The sequence below is a fragment of the Lissotriton helveticus genome, chromosome 10, assembly GCF_964261635.1.
Source record: "Lissotriton helveticus chromosome 10, aLisHel1.1, whole genome shotgun sequence".
Lineage (NCBI taxonomy): Eukaryota > Metazoa > Chordata > Amphibia > Caudata > Salamandridae > Lissotriton > Lissotriton helveticus.
In genome coordinates, this window is record NC_136071.1 from 494866971 (window position 1) to 494880424 (window position 13454).

General features: G+C 44.9%; 1 protein-coding gene across 1 annotated transcript; it reads left to right on the forward strand.

Moving 5' to 3' along the window:
* Positions 1–448: 448 nt before the first annotated feature.
* Positions 449–11592, forward strand: LOC144784041 (uncharacterized). The gene is made up of 3 exons (XM_078662742.1): positions 449–1694; positions 1755–2764; positions 11365–11592. Exons 1-3 carry the CDS (start codon positions 449–451, stop codon positions 11590–11592), a joined length of 2484 nt encoding a protein of 827 aa, XP_078518868.1.
* Positions 11593–13454: the final 1862 nt, after the last annotated feature.

Genomic DNA, 13454 nt, shown 5'->3' on the forward strand with positions numbered 1-13454 from the left:
GGCTGTTACTGAGGTAGTTGGACTTACAGCTGACAACGTCTCCGGTGGAGCAGCTGCGGGGGCATCTGGGGTTGCTCTCCCGGATTCCTCTCTTTCTGCAACTTCTACTACTACTGAGCATTTGAGACTTATCTGGTGGAATGTGGCAGGGCTTGCCAATAAATTAATCACCCCAGACTGGACAACATATATTGAGTCTGGGGATGTTTGTATGTTCCAGGAGACCTGGGCAAGGGAGGAACACACACACCAGGGATATCAGTCATTCTTTATCCCGGCTAGGTGGGAGGGCAAGGGTCGCCCTTCTGGAGGACTAACTACGTGGGTGGCATCTCACTTAGGGTGTGAGGCCCAACGCTTATCGGTGCCATCTGATGATATTCTTGTGGTCCTATTGTCCTGGCCGAATCAAGCAAAACTTGTCCTGATTAACATCTATTCTAGGCCAATGGGAGTTGCTAGGGAGTCACCCACCATTGATGAACTTTCAGCTTATCTAGCTGAAATATCAGGAGATCTACCTTACATAGTGGGGGGGGACTTTAACTCTCATTTCGAGCCGCTGCCAGGCCTTCTAGATGGATTTCCGTCAGAAGAGGAGACTAGGTGGTTGGTACCTCCCGTAGAAGCCCCTCCCCCAAAGGCATGGACCCCCGTAGCTTTGCAGATCACAGCCCTTACCCTAAAATTCGGAATTAGAGCCTGTAATGGGCGTACCAACTCAGACGCACCCAGTAGAACCACCTACAATAGAGTAGGAAGAGAATCTCGACTGGATTACGTCTTGGTCCAGATGGTGAATTGGCCCACCATCAAGGATTTTAGGGTGACTGAAAGGTCAGATAGTGATCACAATGCTTTAGAACTTGATCTTATCCACCCTGGCCTCCCAACCCCTGCAACTACGAATGAGGGAAACAAACCTGATCTTCTACTGGCTAACAACAGAAGGAGAATCAGGTGGGAAAACATAGCCTCTAGTCGGGAGAAGCTTCCGAAGTTGTATGCAGGAGTAATCCCTATCCTAGAGAGAGTAGGAGAATTAGACTGTGGGGTGGGCAATAAAGAGGCACTGGGCAAACTACATCAGGCACACGAGGACCTCATAAAGGGTGCCGCCCCAATCCTATTTAGCAATGCACAAAACTCAAAGAGGGGGGAGGCACAAAAATCCTCTTGGTACAACAAAGCCTGTAAAAAGGCAAAGGAAGAACTCCTTAAAAATATTAAGGAGGGTCAAGGAGGTGAGAAGGTAAGAGAAAGTAGACGGGTATATAAAAAACTCCTGGTCCATGCTAAAAAAGAATGGGAGGAGAACCAATGGGAGGAGATAAATAATTCCCTTGTGAAAGGAGACCACAGGATGTTCTGGAGAGTAGTGAATGGGGGGTCGGGGAATCTCCACTCAGCTATTGAGCCTAATATCGCTCCAGGGGTATGGCAGATTCACTTCCAATCCCTTTATAGTTCTGAGTTGGGAGAAACCCCGAACGATGTTGGGGGTGACCAGGCAGTATATGAGGGGGAACCAATAACAGTGGGAGAGGTTAGGGCAGCAATAGCAGGTCTGACATCGGGCAAGGCGCCGGGATTGGACGGCCTACCTGGGGACTTGTTTAAGCAGGAACCCGACGTATGGGCCCCCTACCTTGCTGTTCTGTTTAACGGAGTTTTGAGCGGCATGGAGGTTCCAAGTACTTGGCTGGGGGCAGAGGTGGTCCCCATATATAAGAAGGGCTCGCCCCTGCTCCCAGCCAACTATAGGCCAATCAGCCTAATTGATGTGCCTCAGAAGTTGCTCGGAAGGGTACTGCTGAACCGACTGCAGGAGTGGGAGGAGGAAACAGGAGTCCTTAGCCCCTACCAGGCAGGATTCAGAAAGGAGGTTTCAACAGTGGACCAGGTTTTTAGATTAAATATGATCTATTGGAGGGCAGCGATATTCGATGGCGGCAGCTTATACACAATATTTGTGGATCTGAGGGCCGCCTTCGATTTGGTGCCCAGAGGTAAACTTTGGAGCGTCCTCTCAGAGATGGGTGTACCCGCGGACATTTTATTAATCTTACGGAGATTACACCACAATAATTATGCCCGAGTGAGGTGTGGAAAGTCAGGGGCATTGATGGATAGATTCCCCGTTGACAGGGGGGTCAGGCAGGGCTGTGTGCTCGCACCGACCCTGTTCTGCCTCTTTGTCAACGGGGTAATCGCCCACCTGAATGGTACTGAAAATACCGATGCCCCAAAATTGAACGGCAGCAGGGTGCCTGCAATTATGTTTGCAGATGACACCCTGCTCCTGTCCAAAACCCCAATGGGGATTCAGCGGATTCTTGACTCTTTTGTGGCCTTTTGTACAGATAGGGGCCTAGAAATTAACGCCACAAAAACTAAATTTATGGTCTTGAATCCTAGTCAGAAATTGCGCCCGAACCCACTATTGGGAGCGTCAAGGTTAGAGAGAGTCTCCACCTTTGAATATCTAGGTGTAACCTTGAATCAGACCATGTCATGGGGGCCACATCAGACTAGAGCTAACCTTAAATTAGTGCAGTCCACTGGGGGCATTGTGCGGTTGATGAAGAGTTCGACATATCGGCCTCTGGGACCGCTAATACAGATTTATAAAGCACAGGCTAGGGGCGCCACTATGTATGGGGCGGAATTGTGGGGACACACACCAACTCGCAGTCTGTCGGTAACTGAGAACAATTTCATTAGACAGATCGTTGCCCTTCCGCCCAGCACCCCGCTCCTTCCTGTGAGGCTGGATCTGGGACTGAGACCAATAGCTGATGAAATAGGTCTCAGACCCATAGTCTTCTGGCGAAGACTGTGGAGTAGTGAAGATCTATCTGCTTATAGGGCGGAATTGAGTGAGCTTCTAATTCATCCTAAAGCTTCACAAATCCCCTGGGTAAAATACATTCAACAATCATGCACAACACTGGGGCTTCCTGATCTCTGGTCCGACCCTGCAAATGCTTCATTAAACATTCCACGCAGAACTTTGGTCAAGATCTACCACGACCAGAAACTATCATCGGCCATGGACGGTCAGCGGGAGGGATCATTAACATCTATATTCATGTTGAGCAAGGACTCATATAGGCTGGAAAGGGTTTTGGACGCCATGTCCCCCATGTTGGCCAGGAAACTGTTTCTCCAATGGAGATATGGAACATTGCCCTTCCGATCTTTCACCAGTTCCTGGACAACCCCGTCCTCTTCTAAGCAGTGTCCGGCATGCTCCTATGTGGAGGAGAGTGATTTACATGTGGCCCTGTTTTGTCCATCCTATACGAAAGCTAGGAAGTACTGGCTCCTACCACTAATCAAGAACTTTGGTTGTAGGGAGTACCTGCCAATGTATAGAATCCTGAAAACCGATGTCTCGAGTTTAACCGTGTTTGCATTGGCAAAATTCCTCACCAATGTCTGGCATACCCGCACTCGCATTCTGAAATCTCAGGCCCTGATTTAACCCCAAACTTTTTTAAATATGTAACTCTGGCAGTTTTAACTTACAGGATGATTTTATAGTGTATAGCATGTCCTGTTTTGTTTTGTTACTATTGTGGATTTTATCATGGTTGCACTTGTTTCACTGTTGTTGTATATCTTTTATGGCTATATGGCCGAAATAAAGATGAATAAAGAACATGCGTGGTAATGGTACTTCATTGTAATGGATTCTGCGTTGTAAAAATTGCGTGGTAATGGTAGGCGTGGTAAAAGTATGCGTTGTAACGTCATACATCCGTTTCTTCTCATGTCAGAGTCTCCCCTCTAAACGCTGCTTCAGTCGGTAAAAACGTCACCTCAGACAGCCAAGCTGGAGGCCCGTAGGACTGGAAACCTCGATTGTACTCAACTTTAATATTTCAGATTCGAGCTTGACTCCCATCTCACCCTGTAACAGTGGAGTAAGCTACGAGATTCGAGATACATTTTCCTTTAAGGAACCAGTACTAGTACAGGCCTTGTTTTCACAGCCTGTCTAACAGCAGTGTCCACTCTGCTTGCAAGCTTTCCGAATTTTGATTTGGTCAGATAGAGGAACTTGGGTTCACAATGTAAGTATTCTTCGAACAATTAATACAATTGAAAACGTAATTTCTCCACAGTGTAAACACAGCTGTCGTAACACAAGAAGGAGTGGGATTACTGGACCGTACTCGAAGGGAGAAAGGAGCAGGGCAGACAGGGAGATTTTGTTGTTGTTGCAGTTTTATTATAACGCTAAATCGACCCGAAGGTATCCGAGCGCTTTACTTGAGCACCAGTCACATGACAGAGGAACATATTCGCTATTAAGGCACGGGGAGATTTGCCCAAAATCACAGGACGTTTGAGCCTCCTGCTAGACTGAAACCTCGCCCCAAGCCGCTCTAGCCGTTAAACAACATCCTCTCCCCTCTTGGGGACGGCGATGTGGCCCAGTAAAAATCATTTAATTGGTACAATGACGGAGCGCTGTTTGAGCAAGTGATGAGAATGCGGGCTAGGGTAAAACAAAACATTTATTTTAAATGAAGACTTAGAAAAAAACCTGCATTTTATATTGACTTGTAAGGCGCGTGCCATCGCAGGGCACCAGAAGCAGAATCCTCTGAATGGAACGCTTATGATGTAACATCACTGTGATGTCACGAGGCGCAGGGCAAATGCAGGGGGGAGGCCGTCCCCGCAGTACTGTAGAGAGGAAAGGAGAGACCACCTTTTAGGAAGTGTGTCGGGTAGGAGGGGATCTTCTTCCAGGTTCATCGCAGGAGCTTTTGTCATTAAATAGTTGGGTTTACTTAACAAATTCCGCAATACCCGTGCTATGCCTGCTGCCCCGTTAATCTTAAAACACATGGTATCACCCACAAAGTTGTGATGTATGATGACAGGTCGAAAAGCCAACATTGTGACGTGTCCTTGGTATAAGAGGCTTGTAACCAGGCAACTGCAGCATTGAGCTCGGGGAGGAGAGGACCACAGCTGGCGGCTGGAGCTCGGGGCAGGGAGAGGGGGAGCAGGCTCCGAAAAGGAAGGGGGCAGAGAGGGGTGGGGCGGAATAAAGGGGCAAGGTGAGTGAATAAACAAAACTGAAAGCTGAATTTAAAATCAAACTGAAAACTAACTTGAAACTGACTTGAAATTCCATAACCCTTCCCTGAAAACCAAACTGAACTTGAACCAAACTTCAAACTGACTTGAAATTCCAATTCCTTTCCCCCTTTTAATCTTCTCTTTTTCCGTCCATTTCATTTTTTTCTCTATTCCTTTCATTTCCATTACCTTCCTTCACCCCACACAACCTCCCCTCTCTCTCTCTCTCATCTCTTCCTCTCTTCCTTTCCTTTCTGCTCTTCCTTTCGCCCTATGAAAATTATGAAAATAGGATGCACACCTGTTTGTCCTGCTAATCAAATGTGTCCAACTTTTCTCAGACTGCGTGCAGACTGCTATGGTGTCATGCCCCAGCAACACCCGGGTCAACAACATTTCAAAATGGGGCGTCATCTCGCCCCAACCAAACGCACTGCAAGCTTGTGCCATTGTGGATGTAATTTTTTCTTCTCAATAATCCATGTAATCCATTTATCGCAATCTTTTACTCCTCTCTTTACTTAAACATCGTCTGTTATACTTCACACACGGTTTTCAATGCTATTTTACCAGATTTCTTCTGTTCAAACTGTGCCACTCCGGACCTCTCGTAAGAACATGATTGATGCAGGGTTCATTAAAAAAGGCAGTGTTTATTCATTCACCCTATGCATTTCGGGCTCAGGCGCCCTTCATCAGGGGTCACTACAAATCACAATAAAACAATAACCAATTGTTATTTCTCATTGTAATTAAACATCTGTATTTATGAGTACTACAACTAAAAGGAATAATGAAGTTGTTGCTGGCTAGGATACATTCCTGAATCCGCAGTGCGACATATGGGTGCGTATTTTCGCACCCTTCTGGACAATCTTTTCTGAAATTGCGATTGCTCGGGCAGACCGCATTATGGGGCCGATTAGGATGGCGGACGGACTTGCGTCCGTCCGCCACCCTTGAGGAGGAGGGAACGTCCGCAGGGGCTGCGGCGTTCCCTCCGTGCTGATTAGGATGTGACCGCCAGGGTGGCGGTCACATCCTCTATATTTAACATTGCGGCGGGTGCAGCTTCAAGCTGCACCCGCCGCAATGTTAAAAAAGCATGTTTTACATTTACATGCACAAAGCGGCCGGCACCGCACGGTGCCTGCTGCTTTGTGCACGCAAATGCAGGGGGGTACCATAGGTACCCCCCATGTGCACCCCCCACCCCCCATTCACCCAGGGGGCCCGCAACGGGCCCCCAAAGTGAATGTCCGTATGCTTTTCCATGGCGGAAAAGCCGCCGTGGAAAAGCATGTATTCACGAACATCCTAATATGGCGGACGGTGTCTCATAGACACCGCCTGCCATGTCATAGCTTTTCCGCCACGGTCGGAAGCCGACCGCGGCGGAAAAGCGGCGGACGGAATTCCAGACCCACCAGCCATCCTAATTTGGCGGTGGGTCTTTGGAGGCTCCGCAGCGGTTTTTCCGCATCCTCCAGGCCGGCGGACACTTCCGCCGGCCCGGAGGATGCGGAAAAACCGCCATCCTAATCGGCCCCTATGTTCGCACGCAATCACAATGAGTAATGGTCCCTACGTCAGTTTGCACCCCGTGCTTAAATCATCGAAGACTATCAATTAAAGTATAGAGGAAACATTCATCACTCTGAAGGCAGCGCGATAATATGAACAACATCAGTGATGCTCATGTATGGATATTGTGAACATAACGGACGGACTCAACGGACTCTGTTGCAAGGGGCATGAACGTTTTTGCAAAAATTTGGGTGTTTTATCATGAGCTGTATTATTTGGAGCCGTATTATTTTTGTGCATCTGGATTTATGCTTTACTGTATTTAATGCACCATTCTATTGTTTCATTTCATGGTTTAAAGTGGGACGGTTGTATTGTCATTTAATAACTCAAAAGCAGGGTTTGGTGGTTGTTTTTTCGTGTAGCAAGGGTGCAATTGCTTTTGGGCTTCATTTTCAGTAACATTTCGGGACTGTCTCTTTAAAGATTTGAAACGTGAATGTTTTGGGACATCGAGTAAAACCACACCTGTATACCATAGAGCACTAGGTTAAAAGCGCGGTCGAATGGTTTTATTCAGACCGAATGTTGACAGTGTTAATGGGAGCTGAACGTTACGATGAGACTGCCATTCGTGGTTTTTTAAGGTGATTAATCTGCTTATATCTCGTAGCACATTTTGTTGGGGGGATGGTTATTATTAATATCAGTGCAGTGGGTGAATGTATTTGTGGTTTTGAATTACGGAGGGCTATGCATTTAAAGGGTATGTGAGCAAGGCTTGCGGTTTAATATGTTCACTAATTTGCTTCCACATGTTGCATTTACCGCGTACTATTTACTTTTTGGTTAGGGCAAGGAAATAATGTGGGAGGGTGGAGATTTGCGTTAGGATTAAACTGCAGTGGGGTTTAAAGATGTGGGCTCATGCTACACCAGGGACATCATTTTCTTTCACTGTAGAGAGTTTGCATTGTACAAAACGTTGAGAAGTCCTTTTATTATCCATTTTAGTGACCCCTGACGAAGGGCCCCTGCGGCCTGAAATGCATTGGATGAAAAGAAAAGAAACATCTTTTGAGCTAAACGAGTTTCCAATGATTCTTATCAACGTGTCGCTGTTGAAGGCCTGGAAGGCATGCAGGAGATATGTGAAAATTTTAAATGAATCATGCTGGAATTTCGCTGCTATCACAGTGATGCTGAAAATATGGATGAACTTTTGATAAAGTATTGGATTACAGATTTGTTTACTGTGAAAAAATGGGTATTACAACTAAAAGGAATAATGAAGTTGTTGCTGGCTAGGATACATTCCTTAATCCGCAGTGCGACATATGGGTGCGTATTATCGCACCCTTCTGGACAATCTTTTCTGAAATTGCGATTGCTGGGGCAGACCGCATTATGTTCGCACGCAATCACAATGAGTAATTTTTCCACTGAGTTAGATAACTTTTGAATTAAAAAGGGAAGGAGTGCATTCTGTCTTTCCAATTTTTGTAAAACCTTCCATTGTTGACAGAACAAATTCATGAAGTTTTTTAAATTGACATAAGCTTGCATCTCCAAACCCACTTAAATGTCTTAGCCAAAGGAGTACAAGCTCGAATCAAACTCCTACATGAAGTGAAATATCTCCCTCCTGAGAACAAGTGATTCAATTTCTTGTCCTCAAGTTTAGACTATGGAAATGCTCCATTAGCTGGAATACATAGCTTGGGGAGAGGAGTTGGCCTAACGGCTTGGATGGTCGACCTCGAATCCGGGGGAACTGGGTGTGAGTCTTGGCAAAAACGCTGATCATCCTATGATTCTGGGAAAATCACTTAATCTCCCCATGCCTAACAAAAATGAATATGTCCTCATGTAATGTAACTGGTACCCGATTCGGGTCAAATTTGCGCTATATGAAACCCTGTAAAAAAATACATAAATAAACTCTTACCTACCCTAAATCAGCCCTCCACCTCGCAGCTATAAATGTATTTATCTGAACAAATTCCACCCCCCCATCTTGATTTCACTAAATTGGCTACTGATAGAAGTAAAAAGTGTGCTGGGCCCGAAGTGGAAAAAAGACATCACAGAGAAAGAGGTGGTGAACACGTAATGGAGAAAAAAACTGTGCATCTATGCAGACCACACAACCAGTTTTAATTCAAGTTAAATGTGTAGATAAGCCCAGAGCTTGATTACATTTTTCTACACATTGTTTGTGTGCAGTTCTTTCTTAAGTATTGATAGGGCGCTTATAGCACTCTAAATTGTATGGGTGCACTATACTCATGGTTTAAACGTACTCACATGTGTTTTTATCGTTTGCAGCGTTTCACAATTATTAAGATGCATTTATTCGAGTTATGTTAGCATCGAAATGTAGTGTGCACATATAAGTAGGCCTTTGTATGTATTAAATAAACTTATAATTCCTGTATGTGTAATGTGCAGGATGAAATTATACTTGTGTAATGTAATTTGTATTCAGTTTAAGTTGACTGAATTGTAGGCCCAAACTATAGGTTGTTTTGAGTTTCGTTTCACCTTGGTTGCTCAAGAATTATAATTAAAAGAATCCTTTTTGTGCTTGAATACAGTATGTTCTCATCCTACTGCAGGTGCCGGAATTCGACCTCATTATTCTTAGATTTAAGGAGATACTAGGATTGCCTTTGAAGAAGTCTGGAAGGGGAAAAGGGAGGCCTTTCGTGTCTGGCCTATCTGGGAACCAAGGCCACTGGAAGAGAATCATTTTTAATTAAAGGCTTCTGTGGAAACTTACTGAAGGAGGGTGTCCATGAATGACGTATTGTGGGTTGAACATTGTCTTTTTGTATGATGCGCAGGTACAGATTGATAGGACTTCTACTTATTTCGGAGGAGAAGGAGCATCTTAGAGCGAGCTCCATAGCTTTAAGCTATTCAACCCATTTGACGTGAGTACTTCTTAGGAAGTCAACACGTACTGACACCTTTGGGATAGGACACTGGAGAAATAGGCAGGACTCTCATTTAGAGCAGAGTAGGGAAAGATACTTTTGTTTTTCTCTCAAATGAAAAGAGAATTAGATTCAGCTTCTATCCTTTGTTGAATTTAGATTTTGGAGTTCATCAGATTATGCCTCTTATGCCGAATGAATTATATACGTAGACTCAGCTCTGTATTGATTTTTATGTACCTATGTACTCTGATATTGAGGTGTGTTTATATATTCAATTATTTTTGGCCTTATAATAGGTCCACAAAACTGGAATTCGGAGTCTGTGGTACTTTAAAGCATGTCTAATTGAAAGTATAATTTTCTCCCCTCCACACTTTTTAGCAGGCAATAAAAGACCATCTGCCTTGAACTTAGTAGGGAAGGTAAGGAGCAAATTTAGCGTCACCAAATGATAGCAGAGGATGGTCGCCTCTAGAAATGAGGGGAGAAGAAGGGAAATTACGAGTAGGACCGGAAGAACAATAGAGCTTTGGATACGGAGTAGACAACGGCGAAGATTAATGGAGGTCGGCGGATGTTGATGGTGCAGCGGAAAAAGTGGTAACGTGAGTATGAAATTGTGTGGGGTGTTAGATTGCAGTGACAAATTAATTGTATGATGTCTTGCGAGGTTGGGATGCAAGTTGAGTGAGTGTGGGTTTATCGGTTTACAGGTCCGGACACATGCGGCTCAGGAAGTTTTGGTTGAGCGGACTCAAGAGAAGTCCAAGATTCGGTGATAGTTCGTATTTGTAATTGTCTGATCAATACTGTTGATGTCGTGAAGCGATATCGTCGATTCACTTGTGACAGGGAACTTTGTGTGAATGCAGGAGTACGTCGTGGGTAGAAAGCCTCAGATACCGGACGTTGACTAAGGCAATTTAGTGACTGATGCAGGTCGGAGGTCACTGCGGATGAATGTTCTTGTAAGGGTGTTCTATCGATCTTTTAATGGACGATTACATGTTTTATGTAACTGTAAGTTATTGTGACTGCGTTGGGAGCAGTTACTTGGTTTAATAGCTTTTAGATATACAGTTACTTGTTAGTATGAATGTGTGAGCAAGTGGATGTGGTGAAATTGTAAAGGAGGGTGAGCCTCTGCAAAGAGGGATCAGTGACGTCAGTGTGCGCCGCGCTGTGATAGGGCAGTTGGTGTAACGCCTTGTTGGGATTGGTGGAAGTTCGTACAAAATTGATTAGTGAAACTTGTGTTGAAAATAATAGATTTTAACAATGAGATGTTTTAAGGTGTTCCGATATTTGTGTGGAGGCAACACGGCGGTGGTGACTCTGGTAGGAGAAGAAGCTCCGCCAGAGGATACCCCGGCACATTATATGGCAACAAATGTAGGACTCCATGCTATAGTGTGGCTTCAAAATTTGCATATAATCACAGAGAAAGAGGGGGAATTGGCTTTCCCTCGTTATGGGCTGGGGGAGTGATGTCTTCTCTGAAACCTCCGCCCAGACCAACACAATTTGAGGCATTAGATGCATGGATGAGAGCAGCAATAGCAAAGAGAAGCTTCACAGGGGAGAATGAAGAAAGCAATGAAGGCATATCAAGATGCCAGGGGGGTGCACAGTTGAAGAGATGGAGAGTAGACACCATAGAGGGAGAACAATTGTATCCATTTCGGTTGCTAGAAGGAGGGTCTGGAGGAAAGAGTAAGACAGAAGAGGAAAGTGATAGAGATGACAGTTTCCTTGATAAATTGCTAGCAGAACGTCCTTCACCTTGTGACTCTAGGTTGGAGACGGAGAGAGGACACAGCAGCCAGAGGAAACTTTAGGGTTGGGACGAATGGGTTCAGAGGATCAGACAACAGGAATAAGATGGAGGATTTCAGTGGGATCGAGAATTGCAGAAGGATCTGGAGGGGCAGGATACGCAGACCCTGGGTCAGGAGAAACTGAATGTAACATGCGGTTACAAGAAGCTTTTACGGTACCAATTACTATTGGACCTGTGTTTTGATATATAACCCCTGAGAGAGAACAAGTGAAAGCAAGCAAAAGAAGGGGAAGAGACTATATCTGGAGGAAATCTTACAGTGAGTGGAACGGGTATGGCTCAGATACCAGTGGAAGCTAGCACTCCACTGCCAGCTACGGCTGATCCGCCGAGAATGGACAGTGGGTCGGAACCAAGATGACCAGGATCTCTGGCAAATTCTAGGTCAGACATAAGCATGTGGGTTCCACCGGTGAGGGGGACAGAGGAGATGAAGATGAGACGAGAAGCCCCTAGGGTACTGTTTGAAACACAGAATTTGGGTGAAGGTAACCATTGGAGAAGTCGAAGTTGTGAGAGAGAAAGTCACTCACTTTTGAAAATGGAGGAGAGTGGGAGTCAAAGAAGAACACAAAGTTGTGACAGGGAGTACTCGGAAAGTGAAAGAGGTCAGAAGGGGTTACAAGTTGCAATGAAGGCACCATTGTTAGATGTGGTGAAATTAAAAGCAGAAATGGATGAAGTGATTGAAGGGAATCTGTCATTGGACAGGATTGAAATATATGATCCAAGCGAGTTTCTATTTGTAGCTAAAGATGTTACTAGAAGGGCTAAGCGAGCTCATGAAGCATTGCCACAGTTGGCATGAAGGAATGAGGTGGATTTGACAAAGACTAAAATGATGCAGGGAATTTACAGATTCAATTATACTGATAAGGATTTGGAAGAGAAACGAACAATTGGATTTTAGGCACAAATTAGAGAATTGGTGATAGGGATGCGAGCGTGAAGGGAATTAGACAAATGGGTAGAGGGCTGGTCCAAAAAGAAAAGTGCCAAGAAAGTGACATGGATACTCCGCCTCCTGGTGGAGGGACGGGACAAGTAGGAAATTTCCCTCTGAGAGAAGAACAAAATAAGGGGTATGTACATGTGCGCTGGAGCAGGGGTGATTTGCAGCATTCACAAACGATTTTCCTCGGCTGAGGGAGAAACCTGCTGAGTGGTATAAACAAATGGACCGATTTGTCAAGATCTCGAAGGTGTTATGAATTGATTTGCATACTTTGTTTGATATAGTGGTCCCAGCGGATTTGTGTGCAGCATGTAAAGTTGCAATTGATTGGCTCAATGCAGAACCAACTAGGGATCCTGTGAATCACGGTCCTTCACCTGAGGTAATGAAGAAATATGAGCAAGTGATTACATGGCTACAATCCAAAATTGCTCCTCCGACTTTTGATTGGCTTAAAATCGATCGTACTACTCAAGAGTAATCGGTACGTGACTATTATGAGAGACTTTTAATAGCTTTTAAACAGCTTAGTGTATTGGACACCAACTGAGCAGAAAGATATGGCACAGTCTGTCTCAAAGTTTGTGTTGGGATTGAAATCTGATATTAGTTTGATGATACAGCAACACTTGATATGTTGGCAGAATAACTTGGTGCACGAAATACTGTGTTATGCAAAATACTGCAGTGATCAGGTGGAGTTGGCACAAAAGAAAATGAAAGACAAGTTGATGTTGGTGCAGTTGAGGAATGCCGAAAGGCCTGATCTGATGTAAGGGGTTGGAGGAGCGATGAGTCGAGGAAGAGGAAGTGTCAGAGGAATGGGTCAAAATATGGTAGCCCAACCTGGACAGGGAACAGGAAGGGAAATGGATGCAAGTACAGGAGGTGAATGGGCGGTGAATCAAAAGAAGGTCACTGCTTGTCATTATTGTCACAAAATCAAGCATTGGAAGCGCGAGTGTCGATTAAATCCGGCAAATCAAATGCAGAATGAGGAAAGGGACTGATGTCCGAACCTTTAAATATCGTGACTAGACCTAGGTCCATGTATGGGGGAGGATATGAGCCGCAGATGCAGATACCTCAG